We start from the raw sequence: 25,719 nt of genomic DNA, 5'->3' as shown, positions 1-25,719 counted from the left end.
CTCCACTATATATCAACACAATCATATTCGATTTTCATCAATATACTATTTTAATAAATAAGTGACAACAGTGTAGTATGCTTAAATAAAATCATCAAAGAAAGATAAATCTGCTAATATTTTATATCAAATTTCAATTTGTATTATTTGTTCTAAAGAATCAATGCCTAAACAGCCTACTCTATTATATTTTATCTATAAGAACCGCAATAGTTCCTGCCCAATAAAGCAATAGAGAGTCACACAAAGCCTCTCCATATATCGTAAAGCGATAAGTCGAGCCTGGCATACAAATGGCGCCAATAAATCATCCAATACGATGCAATCTATGAAATGCATTTCGCAAGTTATTTCTATTATGGCCCTTGTATCGCCGTCTTTCGATGACAGCCTGAGCCGCTTTATATAGACCTCTCCCAGTGGGGAATCTGGCGTGCCGTTTCGACTGGTCCGGATATGGAAAGGGAATTAGTTATGAGGACAAAGTGATTTGGACCGTTGGAATTCAAAAGTCGGAAATTTGTAAAGTTTTTCCTCTCTATGTCGATTGATTTATCTAATGGATAAATGTTTTGTCGTGTGTCATTTACAACTAACGAGTAATCAGAAAATAACACATTGATACTTATTTCCTACATATGTATGGTATATAATTAAAAAGCAATTTATTTGTTATCGATGTGTATGGCATTGATTTTTTAATAAAAATTTTGCCATTGCGTGTGAAGGAATAAAGCTATACTTTTAGTTCGATTTTTCAGTCTTTTATTTTTTAATCGAGAGTTAATTTCTAATATTGTTTTTTTTGACACCAAATTGATTCAAATCGGTTTCTCCACAACTGTGACATCAACAATATTCCAATAATAATTTCAAATTTTTTGTAAAAAAAATCATAGGCGTTGTTCTGAGACGACTTATTGAAGGGATACCTTGTCGACCTTATGTACTCCTCTCATTTAAAAATTATACAATAAATATTAGAAAGGATACATGCAAATACAATAATATCTTAAATTTTAAAATACAATGGTTCCACAACAGATAGTTCATAGAAACTCCATAATTAATAAATAATTTCTGTTTTTCATAATTTATACTCTCAATATTAAAAAATAAGCCAAATTATAGTAACAAAATCATAAAAAAATGTAAAATAAATATTTGTGTTTTATCATAATTTCGCATGGTATGATTCAATATTCTTTTAAGATTTGACTGTAAAAACATTTTCATGTTTATAAAATGGAAAATATCATATATAACAACAATTCAAAAGAAAGGAAGTAAAGATGACTGCGATAACTATCGGGGTATTACCGTGCTGATCTCTGTTTCAAGGGTCTATGGAAAATTGGTTAAAAAGAGCATTGAGGAGGAATACCGGGATATGAAAGCTGAAGAACAACAGAGATTTAGAGCTGGTAGATCCACGGTCGACATTTATCCACACTAACACAGATAATTAAATCAAATCAAATCAAATCTTTCTATTAGGCCCCAATATAAAAAATATACAAAATACAAACCATACTTTGGCTGACTAATAGCCTAATAGCCTAATAAGGAGTGCACCGCGATTATAAAACCGATTCACTGATTGCCAAAGGCATCAGTGTGGCACACTCCCTGTAAAAAATAACTAAACAGAATTTCATTTTCAATACAATAATATACCAACAACAAACAAACCCGTAAGAAAAACAGAGGACCACCGGCAAAGCAAAAAGAAACCCCGAGCGCACAGAACAACTTAGCAATGTTAAAAAGTATATAAATACAATTTCAACAGATACACAAATATTTTCCAAAATTATAAAGCTGAGCAGTGAGCCAGTCAAAACCATATCAAATTAAAGGCCCGTTCACCACAGTTTGCCAAAATAACAAAAGATAAAAGATAAATTTAGAAATAAGTTCTATATTATATTCGATTGTAAAACCAGCAAATTATTCTTAACATATTTATTAAAATAATGTGATTTAAAGCATTTAACACTGATTGGAAGAGAATTCCATAATTGCGGCGCAAGAAAAGAAAACGATTTCTGAAAGCCAGCCGTCCTATGTTGAGGTATTCTGAAACCATGTAAGTTTCTTGTTACATGAGTGTGGTCAAAAGGTATAAACAATGATTTTAAATAAGGCGGTTGGCCAGTTTGTAAGATACGGTAGATAAATGTTAACACATGAAGTTTTCGCCTATTTACCATAGACAGAATATTAAATTGATTTAAATATGGCGTAATATGTATACGAAATGAGATATTATACGAAAATCTCATGCAGGAATTTTGAAGTATTTGAATGGATCTGGCAACCATTTGAGTCAATGAAGAGCCGTATACCACATCTCCGTAATCAAACAAGGACAAAATTAGCGAATTGCACAGATAATATTTTATATTCTGAGGAAGATGTTTCTTAAAATAAACCAAACCTTTTAGTCGCATATATGCAATTTTCAATTTATTTTTTACATGTATATCAAATTTTACATTAGAGTCAAAATATATGCCGAGATTTCCAGCGTCCTTAACTATTGGTATTTTAGTATTATTAACACATATATCAAGATTGTCTGATAGATAATTGAGAATAGTCTGATTATTTCAAAGCAGCATAATACACGATTTGGATGCATTTAATTTTAGATTATGTTCCATTGAATATTTGTATATGTTATTAATATCTGTTTTAAAATTTTCTTCAGCTTGTTTTAAATTATGAGATGCGAAAGCACAGTAAATTTGTGAATCATCTGCATACTTTTGTAATGTAGAAAACTCTGTTTCTTTATTCATATCGGCAACATATAATGAAAATAACAATGGCCCTAATATGGATCCTCGAGGAATTCCACATGTCATAGAAACGTAATTTGACTTTAATTGATGATTCCCCTGTCTTACTTGAACGCAATGCATACGATTAGAAAGATAATTTTTAAAAAACGTTATAGATCTTTCTGATAATCCGAAGTAATGGAGTTTAGTTAGTAACATATCATAATTTATAGTATCAAATGCCTTGCTAAAATCAAACAAAGCAATACAGGTGATTTTTTTGTCTTCCATATTTACTCGAATGTCATTCACAAGTTTTACAAGACATGTGGTTGTACTAAAAAAATTTCTGAAACCGGATTGACACTCTGGCAGTATTTTATTGTCGGTAAAAAATAGAAAATAACTGCTTATGAATATGTTTCTCAATAATCTTAGAGACCACCGATAGAACACTGATTGGTCGTAAATCATTAATTGTTTAATTTTAATTGAGAAATTAATCATTAAATTTTAATTGAGAAAAAGATGGCAAGAAATCAAGAACTACATCTCCTCTACATAGACCTCAAGAAAGCATATGATAGTGTACCCCAGTCTAAATTGTGGAAGTACACACTTGCCGAGGCGACCTGAGGCGTGACAAAAAGGACGGTCTTAACCAATAACAATGTACATAGCGTTAATTTTTTGTCGCGTGTCGAGTCGCCTCGACGAGTGTGTACTTGCAGCATTGTAGTTTCAATAATTGCACTAGCAAAAAACTAAAATACTTAAATATTATGACAAAGCCACGGTTTCAATATTATTTTATTGCGATCAACATGAACTGTAACTGGGACGGCGTGAAATACACAGCAAAAAGTTCTGATTTCTGCCGTTTAGAGCGTTGCGATCGGAATTTTTTGAAATCAACTGAAATGAACCAAGCTTTTACATTTGCGTATAACATATATTTCTTAATTGATTGATTATTAAACAAACGGGTTTGTGTTGTGCCTTTTATTATCTCACTAAAGGACAGTTAGGTACTTAACAGTGCAGAAAAAAAGTATTAAAAAAAATAACCTCTATTTACACCAAAATGTATTTAGAAATTACATAAATATATGTAATATATTAAATGAATAATTACATAAATATTAATAATATGTTAAATAAATATAAAAAAATCTTCAAGGGCCATAATATTCTGCCCAATAAAGCAATAGAGTCACACAAAGCCTCTCCATATATCGTAAAGCGATAAGTCGAGCCTGGCATACAAATGCCGCCAATAAATCGTCCAATACGATGCAATCTATGAAATGCATTTCGCAAGTTATTTCTATTATGGCCCTTGTGTCGCCGTCTTTCGATGACAGCCCGAGCCGCTTTATATAGACCTCTCCCAGTGGGGAATCTGACGTTTCATTTTGACTGGCCCGGATATGAAAAGGGAATGAGTTATGAGGACAAAGTGATTTAGACCGTTGGAATTCAAAAGTCGGAAATTTGTCAGTCGTTTGTAAAGTTTTTTTCTTCTCTCTATTTCAATTGATTTATCTAACGGATGAATGTTCTTGTCGTGTGTCATTTACAACTAACGAGTAATCAGAAAAGAACACATTGATTGTTATTTTCTACATATGTATGGTATATAATTAAAAAGCAATTTATTTTTATCGATGTGTATGGCATTTATTTTTTAATAAAAGTTTTTCCATTAATACTGTGCGTGGGAAGGAATAAAGCTATACTTTTAGTTCGATTTTTCGGCTAGTATTTTTTTTTTATTTTTTTTTAGGCGAGAGTTCATTTCTAATATTGTTTTTTTTCGACAGCAAATTGATTCAAATCGGTTTCTCCACAACTGAGACATCAACAATATTCTAATAACAATTTCAAATTTTTTGGAAAAAAATTACAGGCGTTGTTCTGAGACCAAATTATACTCTCAATTAAAATACATGCACTTTCATTTAAAAATTATACATTAAATATAAGAAGGGACAAATGCAAATTCAAAATACAATTTCATTTCAATTCATTTAAACTCTATAATTAATAAATAAATTCTGTTTTTCATAATTGATACTCTCAATATTAAAAAATAAGTCCAAATATAGTAACAAAGTGATAAAATATGTAAAACAAATATTTGTGTTTTGTCATAATTTCGTATGGTATGATACAACATTCTTTTTTATATATCGTCCCATTGCTGCCAAAATTCACTAACTTACTTTTTATTACTTATTATTCAAGAAGAATGCGTCTAAAGATGAATTGCATTGCATAAAGATGTTATAGTTAGTAACTATTAGGTATTAAAATAAAACATAAATAGCCAGAAATCGTAGTTAATGACATTTGCAATCGATTCTCCGATTCAAAACATAGTGATTGACTTTGGTTGTTCGGAAAAATGTTAGTTAGTGACTTTTTGCAGCAATAGGACGATATCATCCCGTGGTTTAAAAGTCATTTTTAAGAATGTCAGTTATAAACTTGTGTATAGTGCTAATAATAAATTACAACAATTATTAGATAATCCTAAAGATAAAACACCTCCACTGGAAAGGTCGAATATTTATGAAATTTCATGTAAAGATTGCAATCAGAAATATGTTGGACAATCTAGAAGGTCAATATTAACTAGATTTAAAGAACATATAGCTCAGATAAGATATGGTAGACCGGATAAATCTTACGTTTAAAATGGAGTAAGTTAATTTTGGTTATCTCTGTTAGCTCTATATTCAAAAATATGCCCGTATCAAGTAAATCAAATTTTGTTTTTCGAGAAACTCGCATCCTATGAGAAATTATCGAAAATATACAGGATATGTTAACGATTTAAGAAAATGTCATCCAAGCCGTAAATTTGGTTGTGACGTCACAGATACATTATTTGTTTCTATATTTTTAAATTTTTATCACACGAAATTTGCATAGAAAATGCTTAGACAACAATTATTAACTATATGACACACAGCGAACTCAGTCTTGCCAATGCTCACTGGTCGAATATTCAACCGCTTACCTTAGATTTTCGCGTCAATTCGGCCAACATATAGATATGGTTGATTAAATGGCCAAAGCTCGCATAGAAATAAGCATAGCAAACAAACTGGGCGATAATACACTTCCACGCAACTGATTAGTTGGTTAAATTAAAGTGGTCGATTTAGCCACCATCAACCTTATAAAGGGTTAAGGAAAATATATACTTCTATATAAAACTATTAACTGATCCAGTGAAATGTTATGGTCCCATGTGTTACAGATAGAATTCAGCTATTCTATCAGTTCTATCAGCTATTTTATGTTCTATATTCTAGTAACTTTTATAAGTAAAAAATGAAAATGGTACTAACAGAACATAAAATACAAAATGTATTTAAATATATGAATAAATTTATCACTAACGCCCTTTTTTCTTATTTCTTAACTTTGCAGTGCGAAAAGATATCTTTTTTTACTGAAAAAAGAATATATATTATATATAACCTTTGGCTCCCAACATTTCCCTCAAGAAAGATTACATTTTTCGATACCCCTTGAAAAATGAAGATAAAATTTATGCCTCATTTTTACCTTCGGAGCTGCTCCCTTTCATAATAAAAAAAAGCTTTGTTTAGTACAGGGTGATTTGCTCGTTATGGTAAATATTGTAACAGTTAACGTGTTAGAGAGACATTATTTATCCTGGCTTTTTAACCTCTTAGCTGTTTTTAATAGTGAATCATTTTTATATTTTATTTTGGGTTCCTTTAAAACATATAAAATTTACAAGTAATTTTACATAAATCATGCCAATCATTATTACAAAATCATATTTTAAAAACAACAACAATATAAATTAATCGAAAAAAGTTAAGGATATTGTGTTTTCGCTAGGAAGAAAATTTTTCAGAAAAAATGTGTTATAGCTATTAATACCTATGTAGTTTGTGTTTAATAAAACACTATTTGTAAACATAAAAAATTGTACCCAAACAAATAAAAAGCATTATGATCAAAAGTGTACATTTAATTTTTGTTTAGAATAGAATTTGTTTGCATGTTGCTAAGCGGCAGTTTGCGATATTGTGGTTATTCTGACATCGATAATATAAACAGACGTCATATAACAGTAGAGGAAGCAAATCAAGTCATTGGGTTGGTTCTTGGCGGTGCGCGACAGATCGACGTGGTTGATCGATTTAAAGTCACCTAAAGTGTAATTTATAGACTTAAAAACCGATTTAATGAGACTGGATCGGTCATAGAGAAGCATAGGGAGGTTAGAACAAGGTCGACAAATGCTAGAGAGGACCGAAGCTTAATGAGAGGAGCTAGGATAGATCCTGCAAGAAACTATACGTTGCTCAGCCAGGACCTTTTGGCTGCCAGCAGGGTACGTATTACCCCTCGGACGGTCTTAAATCGATTAAAAAAAGCAGCTTTACATTGCTATAATAGGCCTATTAGACGCCCTCCGTCATCCTACAATGATGTCGTCAGTATAAATTTCACCTGTCATTGTACCTTCACAGACATACAATTGCGTTCGGCCTCCGTAGAAATTCCAACCCAGACCATTACACCTTTAACTCCAAAGGGATGCTTCTTGAACATATCGGTCGTTAAGTCTTGTATTTCTTAGTCTCCACAGACGAACTGTACGTTTGTCAGTACGAAGACAAAAGCAGCTTTCATCGCTGAACATCGCAGTATACCACTCATCATTCCAGTTAGCTCTTTCGTTACACTAGAGCAAACGTCGAGCTTTATGTCCTCAACCTGACTCTCGCGGTCAACGGGGACATCTTATAGGTCTATAGCAATGTAAACCTGTTTTTTTAATCGATTTAAGACCGTCCGAGAGGTTGTACCGAGATACGTACTCTGCTGGCAGCCAAAAGGTCCTGGCTGGGCAACGTGTAGTTTCTTGCAGGATCCATCCTAGCTCCTCTCAGTAAGGTTCGGTTCTCCCTAGCATTTGTCGACCTTGGTCGACCCTCCCTATGCCTCTCCATTACAGATCCAGTCTCATTAAACCGGTTTTTAAGTCTCGAAATTACACTTTAGGTGATTTTAATTGGATCAGCCACATCGATCTGTCGCGCACAACCAAGAATCAACCCAATGGCTTGATTTGCTTCCTCTATTGTTAAATGACGTCTATTCATATTATTGATGACAGAATAACCACAATATCGCAAACTGCCGCTTAGCAATACGCAAACAAATTCTATTCTAAACAAAAATTAAATATACATTTTTGATGATAATGCTTTTTATTTGTTTGGTTACAATTTTTTATGTTTTCAAACAGTATTTTTTAAACACAAACGACATAGGTATTAATAGTTTTAACACATTTTTTCTGACTTTTCCGGCCCAGAGAAACTTATTTATACTCTTAATATTAAAAATAAGTCCAAATTATAGTAACAAAGCTATAAAAAATATAAAACAAATATTTGTGTTTTATCATAACTTCGTAAAGTAAGATACACAACTTATACACAAAACCAAACCAAACTGAAATGCGATTTGTCTTTTAATAATATTCGGAAGGGTTATATATGTCCTAAAGCTAAAATCCCTAAATAAATTACTCAAGTTAACACACCCTTCAAACCTAATTACAATCCAAGTCAATAGCTTTAGGCTGAAACATTGATTAGTTCTGTCACTACGTAAAACAGAATAAAATTAGGAAAACTAGTTGTATCATAATCAATCATAGAATAGATATAATCAAACATTACTGGTGTTTTTTTTTGTTGTTTTGATTTCCTTATTGGGGGAAAATATTTATAAATAATATTGTACAATTCCTAATTGGAATTTAAATATTGACACTTTAAAATATAGTTTTAATTTAAGTGCATTAATTAATAGCTCTTGCGAATGATCTCTTGAACAGTGCAAGACAATCGCATTTCGGTTATAAGAATTCTGCATCATACCTTACGAAATTATGATAAAACACAAATATTTATTTTACATTTTTTATAGTTTTGTTACTATAATTGTGTAACGTCAACAGTTTTTTGAAGAGATGAATACACCCCAGAGGTATACAGGGTGCATCTCAAAAGTGGCTCATCCCTATAACTTTTTTATTTTTTCAGATAAAAAAACGAGATTTGGTATGTTAGTATATGACCTAAATTAGGACTGATTGACGTATTTAATTGTTTTTGGGCACTTCCTGTTTCACCGGAAATGACTACAACTTTTGATTTTTAAATGGCACTCTCGCAATATCATATTAACTAATATACCAAATCTCGTTTTTTTTTAATCTGAAAAAAAACATCATTATAGGGGTTAGTAATGTATGGTTATCACTTCTTTGATTACATAATTATTTTTTAGCTAGAACGCCACACAACATAACTAAACATAATATAAGTAAAAATTAAAAACAAACAAAAAAATCATATCCGGAAAGTTTAAGCTTCTTGATTTTACCTCATCAATAATCAACTGTGATCAGGTAGTATTAAGTTGGACTTAATATACCGGGTGCATCTCAAAAGTGGCTCACCCCTATAACTTTTTTATTTTTTCAGATAAAAAACGAGATTTGGTATGTTAGTATATTTATGACATAAATTAGGATTGATTGACGTATTCACTTATTTTAACGTCAACTTATGATTTTTAAATGACACCTTCGGTATTTTTTTACTCTATTGAAAAGAAAATGATACTCTGAATAGAATGACATGTCATATGTCAACTTTTAACATTTTCGCATACGGTTTATTTGAAATTGTAACATGCAATTTGAGAATTTGATTCGAACCCACACTTGACATTGTGGGGTATCAAATTATTTGTAAAAAATGCTTTTTCCAAATATGCTAATGAGCCACCCTTGTGCCATTTGAAAAAATTGAGATATGATTAAAAATACGATTTGGATATCTTTTATCCGGCCAATGCAAAACACGAAATATATTAGACGATCAAATTTATTTTTTCAAACCTCCTTGATTGAATCGGAAATTAATGTTTTTAACACAGCCATGGCACTCTAGATTGGCATTTAAAATACGATTTGTTTTTAAGGAAAAATGTCAAAATTTGACATATGATGTCATTCTATTCAGAGTTTTTTTCTTTTTGTTTTTGGCTTTAGGTCGTTGGTGTTTTAAAGATATTACTAGATTTCGTTTATAATTTTATTATCATTGTCAACGTTTCGACAATCATATGTATATGTCTTTTTCAAGTGTTGAACGTAGATTTCCATAGAATTAAAATTGTAAATAAAGTACGTCACATTTTAGTGTAACAGCACGTATTTTCACACTTTCAAATATTGCCACTAGGTGCTATAATAAATATTACACTTTATATTAATAAAATTCGAATTTTATGCGGACGAAGTCGTGAGAAAAAAAAACTAGTATACTATACTTTCGTGTGTATTATATTAAAAACTGCGAAAAAGAGAACCCAGTAAATGTTAAATTTTGTACCCTAAAAGAACATCTGATACATAGCAAAACAGGATATTACCACACTACAAATTCAAACGCATTAACGGGTTTATATCCTCGAAAAAAAATGAAAAACTAAAAACTGAAAAGCGTGCCAAAACTAAAAACGCGAGGGTCCTAGGGAATTCGCCTGAAAAATTAATGAAATTTTCATGGGTTTTCCGAGGCGGACGTGCACGCCCCCCGATCCCGCGGGATCAAACGACGGGGACGATTTTTAATTCCAATTTACGAGTTAGCACGCGATTTTCCACACAGCACCGTAGATTTTCCTCATTAGAGCAAAGCTAACAAAACACAGTAAGCAAACAGCATCGTTATTTTACGCGATTCCATTTTGAAAACGGATTCACAAGCGAAAAAATAAATATCGTTTTCGAAAATGTCTGTCATTCGAAATTTTGCTGTTATTGCTGATTTTAAATGGGTTAAATCAGAAATTTAGTAGTATTTTGAAACTACTAGAGTTGCAATTAAAGGGGGTGGGGGGTACTGAGGACCAGTATTAATCTTTTTAATGTGCCGCGCCCACTATCAAACCATTTTAGAGAAACTGATAAAGATTTTTCTGCCCCACTGTAAAATTCCGAACGATTTTTTAGAATATACAGGGTGTTTCCAAAAAAATGCTCCATCTCTCGTGGGAAGATTTCTCACGTAAAAATGAGATTTATTTTCCATATCAACATAGGTCCGATTCTGCTTTGTTTCGTAGCTACAGGGTGTTAGTCTTAATCATCTTTCGATTTATTATAATTTTCTTCCAAGTACCAATTTTTCTACTTCCAATTTAGTGGTTCGAGTGAAATTTTGACGGTAAAAGTTACTATAATTGCTACATATTTTAATGCTAAAAAAGTGAAGATAAATTCATCAGGAACGTGCATAGAGGTTATAACTAGAATATTTTTCAAAAAAAACATGTGCGCCACTGACTTTTTTTTCTTTTGATATCAAAATTGTGTAGGCCGTTTAATGCCACTTTTAAAGTTGTCTCTTGATATTTTGTCGAATTCGGCCTCCTTGATGACATAACAGTATTATAATAATTTCGCAACAGTATTATAAACGCTAAGACATATCCTGGATGTGACATAAATTCCGATCATAACCCCGTGGTGGCCACTATGAGATTTAAACTAAAGAAAATTCTACAACCAAAACCAATACCAAGAATAGCCTGGGCATCTGCAGATCACAATAAAAAAGAACTTTACGGGCAACAAGTCGACAAACAGTTAGAGAAGGAAAATACAATACAACATAATAAAACTACCAAAGATAATATGGAACAAACATAGTCAAAATTCAAAGACATATTTCGCGAAGCAAGCGAACAGATAATAGGAAAGGAAGACCGAAAATTGAAAAAGCCCTGGATGACAAAGGAAATAATAGAAGCAATGGACGAAAGGCGCAAAGTTAAGAATAAATGTGAAGACCAGTACAAAAGGTTAAACAAGGAGATCCAGAGACAGATTACAAGTGCAAAAGAGAACTGGCTCCAAACCAAATGCGCTGAAGTAGTACAACTGCAGCACACACAAAAATCAAAGTATTCACCGGCCTTTGGAAACCCAAACATCTGTCAGCAATCGCAAACGAAATTAACGTGATAGAACTGGACCCCAGTAAACAACAGGTTATATGGGAGAACTATTTGAAAGAATTGTTCGGAGATGCGAGAAGAAAACAGGAATATCCAAAAATAGAGAAAGGAGACCATCTACCGATATTGAAAGATGAAGTCATCAAAGCAATCAGAGAAACGAAAAGCAATAAGGCACCGGGCGAAGATCAAATAACAGCAGAGCACTTCAAACACATAAGCGATAATGCCATCAAAATACTGACCCAATTTTTCAATAAAGTATATGAAACCGGAACAATCCCCGAAGACTGGGTAACATCTACCTTCATAGCCTTACCCAAAAAGAATAAAGCGAAGAAATGCGAAGACCACAGAACAATATGTCTGATAAGCCACGCAGCGAAAATCTTTATGCGAATAATATTCAATAGAGTATACAGCAAATGTGATGATTTCCTTACTAGATCACAATACGGTTTTAGAAGGGGGACAGGAACAAGAGAAGCCATCCTGAGTTTAACGTTAATTGCAGAGAGGTACATGGAAGTCCAAAGGAAGCTGTACGTATGTTACGTTGGCTACAAAAAAGCCTTCGATCGAATACAGCACGAAAAATTACTAGAAGTAGGCTTGGATGAAAGAGATATTATCATTATAAGGAACACATACTGGAATCACAAATGTTGTGTCAGAACAGAAAAAAGGAAATACAAGATACGTAGACATACAAAGAGGTGTTAGACAGGGATGCATATTGTCACCATTATTGTTTAACGTTTATGCCGAATATATAATCCGAAAATCTTTTCAAAATTGTCCAGAAGGGGCTAAAATAAATGGACAAATTATAAACAATATAAGATATGCAGACGACACCGTGGTATTAGCAGAATCCGAAGACCAGCTGCAAACCCTAATGGACAAACTGACAGAAGAAAGTATCAGGATGAGTCTAGAGATTAACACCGCCAAGACAAAAACTATGATTTTCGAGAGACATCCGCAAGACAATGAAAATAACGACATAATGGTAAACGGCGTCCATCTAGAAACCACGCGGAGTTATATTTACTTGGGCAGTTAATTAAACAGCCAGCTAGACCACTCTAAAGAAATCAGAAGAAGAATAGAAATAGCTAGGGCTGGGTTTCCTCAACATGCGGAAGTGTTTGTGCCATCCCAGAATAGGTATACCAACGAGGCTAAGAACATTAAAATGTTATATATGGCCCCTACTTCAATATGGATGCGAAACATGGACGCTAAAACAAGAAGACATCAAACGCCTTAATGCTTTTGAAATGTGGATGTATCGTCGGATGCTGAGGATAAGTTGGACCTCCAGAACAACAAATTGTGAAGTTTTAGACAGAATGAAAACTCGTCCACACCTAACAGGCACAATTAAAATCAAAAAGACTTCCTACCTTGGACATATAATGCGGCACTCAGAATATGAAGAAATACAGCTCATAATAGAAGGAAAAATCGATGGAAAACGTAGCATAGGGAGGAAAAAGAAATCATGGCTACGTAACATAAGAGATTGGACCCACACCGACGGAAACACTCTTATTCACCAAGCTCTGGACAGAGAGTCATACGCCATATTAATCGCCAACCTCAACAGAGAAGGCACCTAGGAGGAGGAGGAGATGAGATAAACGCAATTTTATTAATCACAATTCATAAAATTAATAAATTATATATTTTACCTAATTTATTATTAAATATTATTACTATTAGTTTAACCTAGAGCAATTTAAAATAAAAAATAATTGTATTTAAGACAATTACACAAACCCTAATTTAAAAAAGTTTCAAGATCCTGTAACTCTAAAACTATGCATTTCCATACCCATGTTTATAGGAACTTTTTTCATATTTTTTGTTGAGAAATCACAATTGAGTTCTTATTTAAAACTTTCGCAAGTTAATGGTATTCATTTTTTTAAAGATTGCCATTATTAGACTTGGATCAAGGCAAATTAATAAGATTGCGTTTATCTCATCAAGGAAGCTGAAATCGACAAAATACCAAGAGACAACTTTTAATCAGCATTAAATTATTTACACTATTTCGCTAACAAGAGAAAAAAGGTAGTGGCGCACATATTTTTTTTAGAAAAATATTCCAGTGATAACTCATACGCACGTCCCTGGTGAATATATCGATACTTTTTTTAGCATCAAAATATGTCGCATTCACAGTAACGTTTACCCTCAAAATTTCATTCGACGCGCTGAAAGTACTTGAAAGAAAATTATAATAAATCGAAAAAATATTAAAACTTTAACACCCTGCAGCTTCCAAACAAAACGGAATCGGATCTATATTGATATGAAAAATAAATCTTATGAGGAATCTCCCCACGACAGATGGCACAGGTTTTTTGAAACAGCCTATATAATGTTCGTGATCTTTTTATATTTAAGTTTTACGGTTCTCATTCTCATTGTAGTGTATTGTATATTTTTTATAAAAAAATCTAATTTTATTGCATGTACGATAAATAAATTAATAAATATTATGGAACACCAATTTAAATTTAAATTATGTCTATTAATTCAATTATTTGTTTTAAAAATGTACTCCTATTTAGTTTCATGTTTCCAGGCTATTACTTTCAAACAATGTCATATTCTCACTATAATAAGCAAATAAATTTATTCAAATAGAAGTAATGGCATTCCCATGACGACCGAACCTCTGTTTTATAGGAACGTTCGAAAAGAGAAAGCTTTATTTTTTACCGCTCATTACGCCAGACCGATAATTCAGAGTAAATTAAATTTATTGCGAGAACCTTACTTAATTTTAATTAACATTTATGAAAATTTACGTCTCGAGGATAGAGCTGGAGAGCTGTAAAAGCGGATTTGGCTCTGTTTTAATGCACTCAGCTGTGAGCTAGTACTGTTTTATAGTTGTTACAGTTTACAACGGTAATAAACCTAAACTTCCATTTTCTTCAAAAATAAATATTCTTATTCCGTTTGTGGATTGTTTATAGTCCAAGAGCCGAGTGCAAAAACTTGCATACATACTACCATTACTCGCTGACGAGTATTTGACACGCATCAGATGATGGTCACGCAAGGCGTTTTCTTTCATGAGCTTTTCTGTGACTGAAAAGCCCGATACGTAATGTTATCTGCCATGTCACTCCGGACATTCAAAAATCTCATTGCTTTGTTGCCTCTTTACTTTTTGGTTGTCCCTGAGTTTACAATTCTTCTCCATCATCTATTGTGAGCTGTTTCTTCCCCTTCATTCTGCATATGAATCCCCTTTAAGTTTTCGTGGAAAATGTCGTTGTACCTTTTGAGTTGTCCACCCGGCTTGCTCTTACCGTCTACAAGCTCACCGTAAAGCGGTTTTCTTGCATTCTGCATACGTGACCAGCCCATCTTAAGCGGGATTTTGTAACCATGACTTCAATACACTCGCAGTTAGCTTTTTCAAAGACTGATACGTTTGAGACATGATGGAACCATCGGATTCTTAAGAGTTGTCTAAGTTGTCTCTGTTGCAACTTGTTTAATGCGTTCATGTGTCGGCGGTATGGCAGGTTTCGCTCCCATATAACATAGTGGGGATTATAATTGCTCGGTACACTGCAAGTTTCGTTTTTGTGCTCAGGTCATGGTTGTAGAAAACCCTGTCTTTTAATTTCCAGAATGCTCTTGAAGCGCTGCTAATCCTGTGCTGAATTTCAGAGTCGATATTGGCCTTTTCCGAAATCAAACTGCCGAGATAATTGAATTCCGCTACATATTCCAGTAGTTCTTCTCCGATTTTTATAGCATTGTTGTGATCTTCCGGGGGAGTGCACATGATTTTGGTTTTGTCAATGTTTAGCTTAAGGCCCAAAGCCTCGTATGCCCAGGTATATGTATTCAACATTTCTTGTAATTGTTGTAACGTTTTTGCAACTAGAGCGCAGTCATCAGCGTATTGAAGTTCTGTGATGAATTTTGTACGTGTTTTAGCCCTGAGTCTTTTTATGTTGAACAAACCGCCGTCGTCGCTATATCTAATCCTCTCTCCTGCAGTTTGCTGTCCACTATAATGGAGAGCGCTGCCATGAATATGTTGACTAGGAGAGGTGCTAAGACAAATCCCTGCCTAACTCCTGTATTTGTTAAGAAGAGATCGCTCAGTGATCCATGATGTGACACTCTTGACTTGTTGTTACAGAGGCTTTTACACACTAAGAAATTTGTTGGGTACTCCGATTTTTTTCGTAATTGCCCAAAGTGCATCTCTGTTCACAGAGTCGAAGGCTTTTGTTAGGTCGATAAATGCAACATAAAGTTTAGACTGCTGCTCTTTTACCTTTTCCTGTAGTTGGCGGATGGACATGCAAGAGCCGGGTGCAAAAACATGCAAGATTTTTCTGAAGACTGAATTTTTCAAAATCGATTGCGTTTTAGTGTTAAAAAATAAAGGTACAGTCAGCAATTCCAGTTCCGGTACACCTGGCGGTGAGTAACACCTCCAAACTGTTTCCTGAAGGCTGAAAATTTGTAGATAACGTTCGAATGCAATGTAAAACAAAAATATAACACTCATACAGAGAAGTATGGGGACACAAAGCGTCAGCGCTACCCCAGACGCGCTCTCAAAAAAATATTACTCAAAATTATTTCTGAAGACTGAAACTTTGCAAGGTAAGAGTGAAAACAATATATTTATTAATAAAATCAGTCAGACTCGTCGATAATAGAACCCCGTCGGTCAGCAGCTGATGGAAGTGAGAATAGTGACAGCACGCCTATAGGCGGGTCTCTACTGAATGTACAGGGTGTTCCAGGCTGAGCGTGCATTGGAAGTTTCTACAGAACTACAATATCTGGCTCGGAGATTTTTTTGTCACATGCATCGGAAATTGTTTTTCGATTACCCGTAAAATAGTATATGGCTTAAATGAAGTGATCTGTAAGAGCTAAGTATTTAGCCATAACATCAATTACCAACTTGTATAAGGTCCTCTTTGTACCGTCTACGTAATATCGGCAAAATATATTCCTTGTTACAAGTAATCTGCAATTTCAACCTCTATGAAACTTGCTAAGTTGACTAATACTTGGTCTCTATATAACATACCACTCTGGCCATTATAAGCAGATTATTATACAACATCAAACTAGTCTAGCTTAATAATTACAAACGAGTAAATACCGGTTTACAGCACTTAATTTATTGTTAAAAGTAGGAATGTTGCCAAGTGAAGGATCCAGGGGAAAATAAGATTTATTTTTCATTTCAACATAAGTCCGATTCTGCTTTGTTTTGTAGCTACAGGATGTTAAAGGCTTAATAATTTCTCGATTTATTATAATTTTCTTCCAAGCACTTTTAGTGATTTGAACGAAATTTTGAGGGTAAAAGTTACTATAAGTGCTACTTAATTTAATACTTAAAAAGTGTCGATCAATTAATCAGGGACGTCTGGATATGAGTTATCACTGGAATATTAGAAAAAACATGTACGCCACTGACTTTTTTTCTTTTGATATCAAAATTATGGAGGCCCTTTAATGCCATTTAAAAGTTATCTCCTGGTACTTTGTAGAATTTGGCCTTCTTGATGAGATAAACGCAATTTTATTAATCACAATTTATAAAATTAAAATAAAAATGAAATTAATCAAGTTTTATTAGTAAAATGGCCCTTATCAAGTTTTTACCTAATTTATTGTTAAATATTATTACTATTAATTATTATTACTATTAGAGTCCAATATACAGCAATTTCAAATAAAAAAATAATCATATTTAAGATAATTACAAAAAACCCAATTTTAAAAAGTCTGTTGTTTTAACATCCTGTAACTCTAAAAGTATGCATTTCCATACCCATGTTCATAGGAACTTTTTTTCATATTTTTTTGATGAGGAATCAATGAGTATTTATTTAAAACTTTCGCAAGTTAATGATGATAGTTAATTTTTTTAAAGGTTGCTATTAGACTTGGATCAAGACAAATTAATAAAATTGCGTTTATCTCATCAAGGAGGCCCTGTTTACACTATTTAGCTAACGAGAGAAAAAAGTCAGTGGCGTATCTATATGCTTTTTTTTTAGAGAAATATTCCAGTGATGACCCATATGCACGTCCCTGATGAATGTCATGAAATGTCACATGAAATGTCGACACATTTTTAGCTGTAAAATATGTCGCATTTATAGCAACTTTTACCCTCAAAATTTCATTCAAAACAATAAAAGTACTTTGAAGAAATTATAATAAATCAAAAAAATATTAAGACTTTAACACCCTGTAGCTACAAAACAGAGCACAATCGGATCTATGTTGATGTGAAAAATAAATCTTACTTTTTCGTCAGGAGCTCCCCACGATAGATGGCACCCTGTATATTTTGTAGGGACAAGTTAGAGCTACTATAATATTGTAAAATCCTGAAATTAAGAAATTGTCGCTTTTCAAGTTTTTCCCTGAACCCTTCAAATGTTATAATAAATGTATTAATATTGTAGCGTTTTTTAAACAACCACCACTGCGAACGGCAGCTTTTCATCGGAGAGCAGTCGTGGATAAGGTATTTCACTGGAAAGAAAACTAATTAATAACAATAAACAAAAAAATAGATATTGGGCGCCAGGCATGTACAGAGAAAGAAAACACAGTTGTATATTACTTAAAACTAATGACTATATTCATTCATGATGTTCGTTGCTGATACATGACATTGTAGAGTTCTAGTGAATATGTAGTGGTTATATGTCAAAGAAAGTGGTGGTAAGAGTTGTACTAAATATCTATGAAAACAACTATGATAAAATACAAGACATGTAAAGTTTAAGAGAATATATGAAATGTAGCATTACTTTAATTAATTTGATATATTTTATATGATGTTAGTGCAATAATAATATCTATAAAAAAGTAATACTATTACAAGACATAATGCAATGAAACCTAAGATCTAAATTATATTTTAACTACTAAATCGACATGAATGTTCTTAACAATCTAACCACTCAACATAGTCTATACGATATTATTTAAGATGTACGTTATTGTTTAAGACTGTAAATGTTTTAAATGTTAAATGCAAAACTATAACTTAAATCTACACTTAGCTGTTCTTTAAGCAATCCTGCTTAAAACAGTAACATCGTGAGGTGGTCTCGCATTTCTCTGTACTCAGCCATCCAACACAACCAAAGGGGCCAGCATGAGACACCATAAATTGTTACAGCCGTAACTAACTAGCTTACAGCTGGGAACGAAGCAGCATGGGACTCAAGCTACATCCACGCTGTGGCACTTATATGTAAGAAAAAATCGATCTTACTGGGGACACTCGTCCACAGGACATCCGTACATAAGATAATGTCCGTACACAAGATACTACCTTGGACACAGTCCGTACCTTGGAAATAGTCCGTACCTTGGAAATAGTCCGTACCTTGGACCCTCGAAATACTTCCGAGGGCTCAATAAATAATAAACAACCTGATTTACCAAAAGCAAGTGTAACTTCCATGTGACATTCTGGAGGACAAAAGAAAAGGGACGCCAACGTGCCAGCAAAATACAAATACAAGTTGGGACATCCGTAACTCTACCCTGTAGCCTCGAAATAGCAGCCGATTCAAATTATACAGCAAGACTTAAATAATCACCATTTCCAAAAGCTGGGATACAACAGAGCGTCAAAACAAAGTGAGGTTCAGCACGGAGAGAGTTGACAGAAGCGACGTTGACAGCGCGCGCCTCCACAGAATAGTAACAGGGTTGTGTCGAACGATAACAGGGTTGGCGACTAGGGAACGTAAAAATTACGCGTCAAATAAACTATCCGGCCTGAACGAGAGGGAATCCGGTGATGATAGGCCAGACATCATATATTATATACAAAAAAGACATGTAACGAACTAAAAAGTTACAATATTTGTTACATTTTTTTTAAATTAATTTATGAAATTAATAATAAGAATTAAAGAAATCGCATTAATTGTAGTTTCAAATAAAAAAAACATATTTTTAAATTACCTGAACGTGTAAAACGCATGTAGTGATCAGTATTCCTATGGAAACTATTGTAGAAACCGTCAAGCCAGATAAAAATAGTGCGTGTTTCAGGCGGATGCAGTACCGTTGGTACAGGGTCTCCAATTCCATTCCATCTACTGTAACAAAAATATTTTTTATTAAAAATAAATCGGGAATGTATAAAAGTTGATTTTAAAAAAATAATTTTATTTAAATAGGACTAGCAATTTATTAAAAAAAGAATAAAATTATTTATTTTATAAAAATGTTTAAAAATTAAATAATGTATACAGGGTGTTTCAAAAGACATGTGCCATCTCTCGTGGGGAGATTCCTCTTGTAAAAATAAGATTCATTTTTCGTTTCTTAGCTACAAGGTGTTAAAGTCTTAATAATCTTTCGAATTATTATAATCTTCTTCCAAATCATTTTAGTGATTTGACTGAAATTTTGAGGGTAAAAGTTACTATATGCGTTACATATTTTAATGCAAGTGTCGATAAATTCATCAGGGACGTGCGTATGGGTTATCACTGGAATATTTTTCAAAAAAGAACATATACGCCACTGACATTTTTCTTTTGATATCAAAATTGTATAGGCCGTTTAATGCCAATTAAAAATTATCTCTTGATATTTTATCGAATTCAGTCTCCTTGATGAGATAAACGCAATTTTATTAATCCAATTAATAAAATTTAAATAAAAATAAAATTAATAAATTATATATTTTACCTAATTTATGATTAAATATTATTAACAATTATTATTATGCCTATTAGTCCAACTTAACAGCAATTTCAAATAAAAAAGTAATGATGTTTAAAATAATTATAAAATAGCTAATTTTAAAAAGTTTTAACATCCTGTAACTCTAAAACTAAGCATGCTATGCTTATAGGAACTTTTTTCATATTTTTTTGATGAGGAATCAATGAGTATTTATTTAGAACTTTGGCGAGTTAATGATGTTAATTTTTTTAAAGGTTGCTATTAGATTTGGATCAAGGCAGATTAATAAAATTGCGTTTATCTCATCAAGGAAACCGAAATCGACAAAATATCAAGAGACAACTTTTAATCACCATCAAACTACTTACATTATTTCGCTAAAAGAGAAAAAAATCAGTAGCGTACATGCTTTTTTATAAAAATATTCCAGTGATAACCCATATGCAGGTATACCAGGTGAATATGTCATAACCGTTTTAGCTTTAAAATATGTCGCATTTATAGTAACTTTTATCCTCAAAATTTCATTCGAAACACTAACAGTACTTAGAAGAAAATAATAATAAATCGAAAAAATAATAAGCCTTTAACACCCTGTAGCTACGTAACAGAGCAAAATCGGACCTATGTTGATATGAAAAATAAATCTTATTTTTACGTGAGGAATCTCTCCACGAGAGATGGCACATGTTTTTTGAAACACCCTTTATAAATGTATTTAAGAAATAAATAAGAACATACGATTAAAAAATAAACGGTATCAGAGATGGCTTGGAAATAAAGGTCACTGTCATTTTGTATGTAAAATAATATGAGAAATGTCATCGATCGTCATTTCCAAGCCAACTGGATCCCGTTTTTTTCAGTCACACGGTATAACAATATACAGACAGTCGTCTGGCTTCTCTTTAAGGTACAAGCATATGACTTTACGCTATCAAAGGATGCGTACACTTATGTTAGACAGGAAGTATCGGAAAGAAGAAATAGCCATCTTATCCCTTAGTCAAGCAGCCTTAAGAGCGATAAACTCAGTAACTATCAATTCGAAATTGATCAAAAAATACCTAGAGTAGCTGAACAAATTAAGCAAAGAAAATAAAGTCCTCCTTGTCTGGGTGTAATGAAATATAATGGGTAATGAAAAAGCAAACGATGTAGCTAGAAAAAGAGCGAACACTCCACTAACTGGACCAGAACCGTTCTGCTTCCGATTTTTAAATCTTCGGATTGTCACGGGGTCTTTAACAGGACACTGTCTCCTTAACACAACAGTAGGTTTAAGCTAACATTGAACACATCAGTAGATTTAAGCTAAGAAACAACGGCGAATACAGATTCTGGAGAAAAAATGGGAAAACACCTGAACAACTCATCGCTGTCGTGCAGTGCGCCGAGACGACAACCATTCGTGCCACAAGCTTTGATACGGCTGATGCCAGAGATGGAGAACTAACCAGTGTAAAACCGTCTCAGATACTGGCTTTTGCCAAACCCCTGAGATTGTGTTATGAGTTATAGCTCAAGAAAGGAAGACACAATAGATCTATAAGGTCGCGGTGATTAACTTCCCTCAAACCAACAAAATATTGTTTTTTAGGAACATATCATGCAACCTCAACCAAGAATCCCTCTATATCAATAATATTTAGAAGAAAATCAAAAGAAAATATAGTCAGACTAATACCCTTAGAGCCTTAAGTTAGTTATACGACGTAAGATCATTATTTACTCGCTTTAGATTAAAGTGGTCTTTATATTTACTCTACTTACAAACCCACATTCATAAGTTAAAGTAACTTTGAGCTAAAACGATCGTTATTTTTTGTTATAAAACGTTCCTTTTTAATATAATTTATTTTGTTCTAGATTTTTAATTCGTATATAGAGTGTTCTATTTAAACGTAGACACCTTCATTATTTAATAACGAAAGTTTTCTCTAGACAAAAGTCATTACAATTAAATTATTGAAAGTGAAGATTAAAACCCTACATCCATTATAATAAATCACTTTTTCTTTACATTATAATCACCTTGTCACCTAGTCAACTCCATTTAAAAAAAGATACAACCCCTATCTGGTAAAAATTGGTTTTAAAAGCCTTGAAAATACTAATTAAAATACCAATACAGAAAAGCGCATAAAAGCTTCGCGGATAACTAGTCCTAGTAAAAAACCAGATCTATTTTTAAATTCGCGCTTGTTTTAAACTTGTCAATATCCACATAAACATTATTTGATAAAAATAATAATTAATTATAATATAATAATAGCTCCCGTATATAGCGTTTAACGCCTTGGGAGTAGCAAGGTACAGCTTGCCATACTAGAGCCGTTCTGTATACAAGGAAGGTAATGTGGCTAGCACTACGCTTCAACCGCCTATTATTACCTCAGGATTGTGAATCCCAAGTACTCATTTAAGGCTGAGTCGACCTAGGTACCCAAACTATTTTTATTTTAATAAACGAAAATAAAAAAAATTTCGAACCCACACCTTGAGATTGGTAGACGAGAGCGTAGCTAGATATTCTGTGACGAGAGCCTGTACCTCTACACCACCGGGCACCTTATATACTATATACACCTGGGGGTATATACTACTACTACAGGCACCTTATATACAGGGTCCGGCAATAGTGCGTCGGGCATCTCTAGCTCCTAAAATAAAAAACTTAGGAATTTTGTTTAAGTGCAAACCTAAAGTATGTACTAGGATGTATTTCGGGAAAATATTTTAACTTCTATAGGGTGGCTCAAAAAAGTGTGAGTGGATCGGGATGATTTTTTTTAAACGGAACACCCTGTATATTATTGCATTTTTGGCTTCCTTTCAGAACACTTTACATAATCTTAAGACATGAGTAAATATATTTCGGTAATTTCAGAGATATTAATAAATAAATAAAAAAAATATATATTTTTCAGCCTTTCTTAAAAAAATATTAATAATACAAGAACTCTCCTGAAATTAAAACTATATTAGACATTTACTTTAGATGGTCTGTACTTACTTTGCTATAAATATGAAAATCGTAAATCATACAGGATGTTCAAAATTCTACGCCAAACTTTCTAAAATATAAAATAATTTTTCTTCGTTTTTTTAAATAGAACACCCTGTATATTATTTTTTCAATAGATGAAGAATTAAAAAATGAACATTTTTTGTATTTAGAGTATTTCAAAATTTTTGACGGTTTCGTAGATATTCCCGGTTTTGTATTTCATATGGCCATTTTTCACAGTAAATTTTTATCAAAGCCACCCAATGATTTTTCTCTCGTATTTTACTGCTGAAAGCGCCATATGAAATAATACTGCGTATATCCGGAAAACTATTGAAAATTTTGAAATACTTTAGATACAAAAAATGTTCATTTTATAATTCTCGATCTAATGAATGACACTGATACTGGTCAACTTAACGAGGACCAAGAGTGTGCGGCCAGGCAGATTGTCAGGCATGTCTGTGTGGCTTACAGACGATATTTAGAGGCTCACTTGTATTCAAAAACGGAAGTTATCAAGAGGTCGCAACTGAGACCAAATGACAAGCCTTATTTGCCTGCTCTTCCTCCGTATAAGGTACGTTAGTTTTAAATCAATAAGAAGTATAATTATAAGAGGTGTAAATGAATAAGACCAAAAATATTCAGGTGGTTTTTTTTTCATATACAGGGTGGTCCTAACTGTATTCCGGAAACTTCGGCAGCATATTCTGCAGATAAAAATAAGTAAAAATGTTTGTATAAATGTATATCTTATAATGCTTAGTTTCGGAGATACAGGGTGTAGAAATTTCATTCTTATTTCGATTTTTTTCTAATAATTTCTGAAGTAACGTCAATATTTGGATGAAAATTGGTGTCTGGGAGTTTTTTGACATGAGAAATTTGATTTTGATGTCAATATGACTCCTATTTGCAGGGGGCGCCACGTACATGTATTTTAACTGTTTTGAAGAGTAATAACTTTTTGTGCGTACATGTATAAAACTACTAAGTGAAAAAATATATATTTCTGTAACTTTTAAGTTAAAAAATATCTTTTGGTAAAAATTTCTAAGAGCAACCGTTCTCAAGATATTTAGAATGGAAAGAGCCAGTACATGTCATTGACAAAAAATAAACACGCTGACTAGATATATTATTATATATATTTTTTTACTCAGTTGTTTTATACAGGTATGGACGGAAAGTTTTAACTTTTCAAACCAGTTAAAAATATGTAGGTGGCGCCCTCTACAAGTAGGAGTCATATTGATATCAAAATCAAATTTCTCATGTAAAAAAATCTCCTATACTCTGTTTTTTTTCTCAGGTAAGATTTCGACAGACGATGACAGAAGAAAAGCAGATGACGTCCCATACCAATCTATTTATTTTACTAAAAAAAGTTTCTAATAATTTTTAAGTTATCTATGGATGGGTTTAAATATAAATCCGTCATGCGTCGTGTCTTGTTGTTTTTAACCAGTTTTATTGGTTTATTTAAAAAATGACAGATCGTATTCCGTCTGTAATCGTAAATCATACATCCTGTATGATTTACGATTATCATATTTATAGCAAAGTAAGAACAAACTATGTAAAGTAAATACCTATTATAGTTTTGATTTCAGAGCAGTTCTTGTATTTTTAATATTTTTTTTAAGAAGGGATGAAAAATATATATTTTTGATTTATTTTTTAATATCTCTGAAATTAACTAAATAGATATACTCATATCTTAGAATTACGTAAAGTGATCTGAAAGGAAGCCAAATATGTAATAATGTACAGGGTGTGCCATTTAAAAAAAATCACCCAGATTCATTCACACTTTTTTGAGCCACACAATAGAAGTTAAAATATTTTCCCGAATTACATCCTAGTACATCCTTTAGGTTTGCACTTAAACAAAATTCCCAAGTTTTTTATTCTAGGAGCTACAGATGCTCGACGCGCTATTGCCGGACCCTGTATAATTAATTATAATTTGACATAAAATTGACTATAATATTCAGCAATATTTTTCACTTTTTCTCAATTGTTTTGTTTTTCTTTGGGACGAACCGTGTATACCAAATAAATTAATTATGAATCCGCATT

The 25,719-nt window shown here is 32.7% G+C and overlaps 1 protein-coding gene across 1 annotated transcript in view; it reads right to left on the bottom strand.

Moving 5' to 3' along the window:
- LOC115885861 (adenylate cyclase type 2-like) overlaps window positions 1-25,719 on the bottom strand; it is a 373,787-nt gene that overhangs the window by 205,896 nt on the left and 142,172 nt on the right. Inside the window, exon 2 of the mRNA XM_030904883.1 lies at window positions 19,893-20,029. Coding sequence (XP_030760743.1) covers window positions 19,893-20,029 — 137 coding nt within the window. The remainder of the gene's footprint in view (window positions 1-19,892; window positions 20,030-25,719) is intronic.

This window comes from Sitophilus oryzae, unplaced genomic scaffold (genome assembly GCF_002938485.1).
Source record: "Sitophilus oryzae breed Bouriz unplaced genomic scaffold, Soryzae_2.0 scaffold_465_pilon_pilon, whole genome shotgun sequence".
NCBI lineage: Eukaryota > Metazoa > Arthropoda > Insecta > Coleoptera > Curculionidae > Sitophilus > Sitophilus oryzae.
This window is presented reverse-complemented; position numbering and strand designations above follow the sequence as displayed.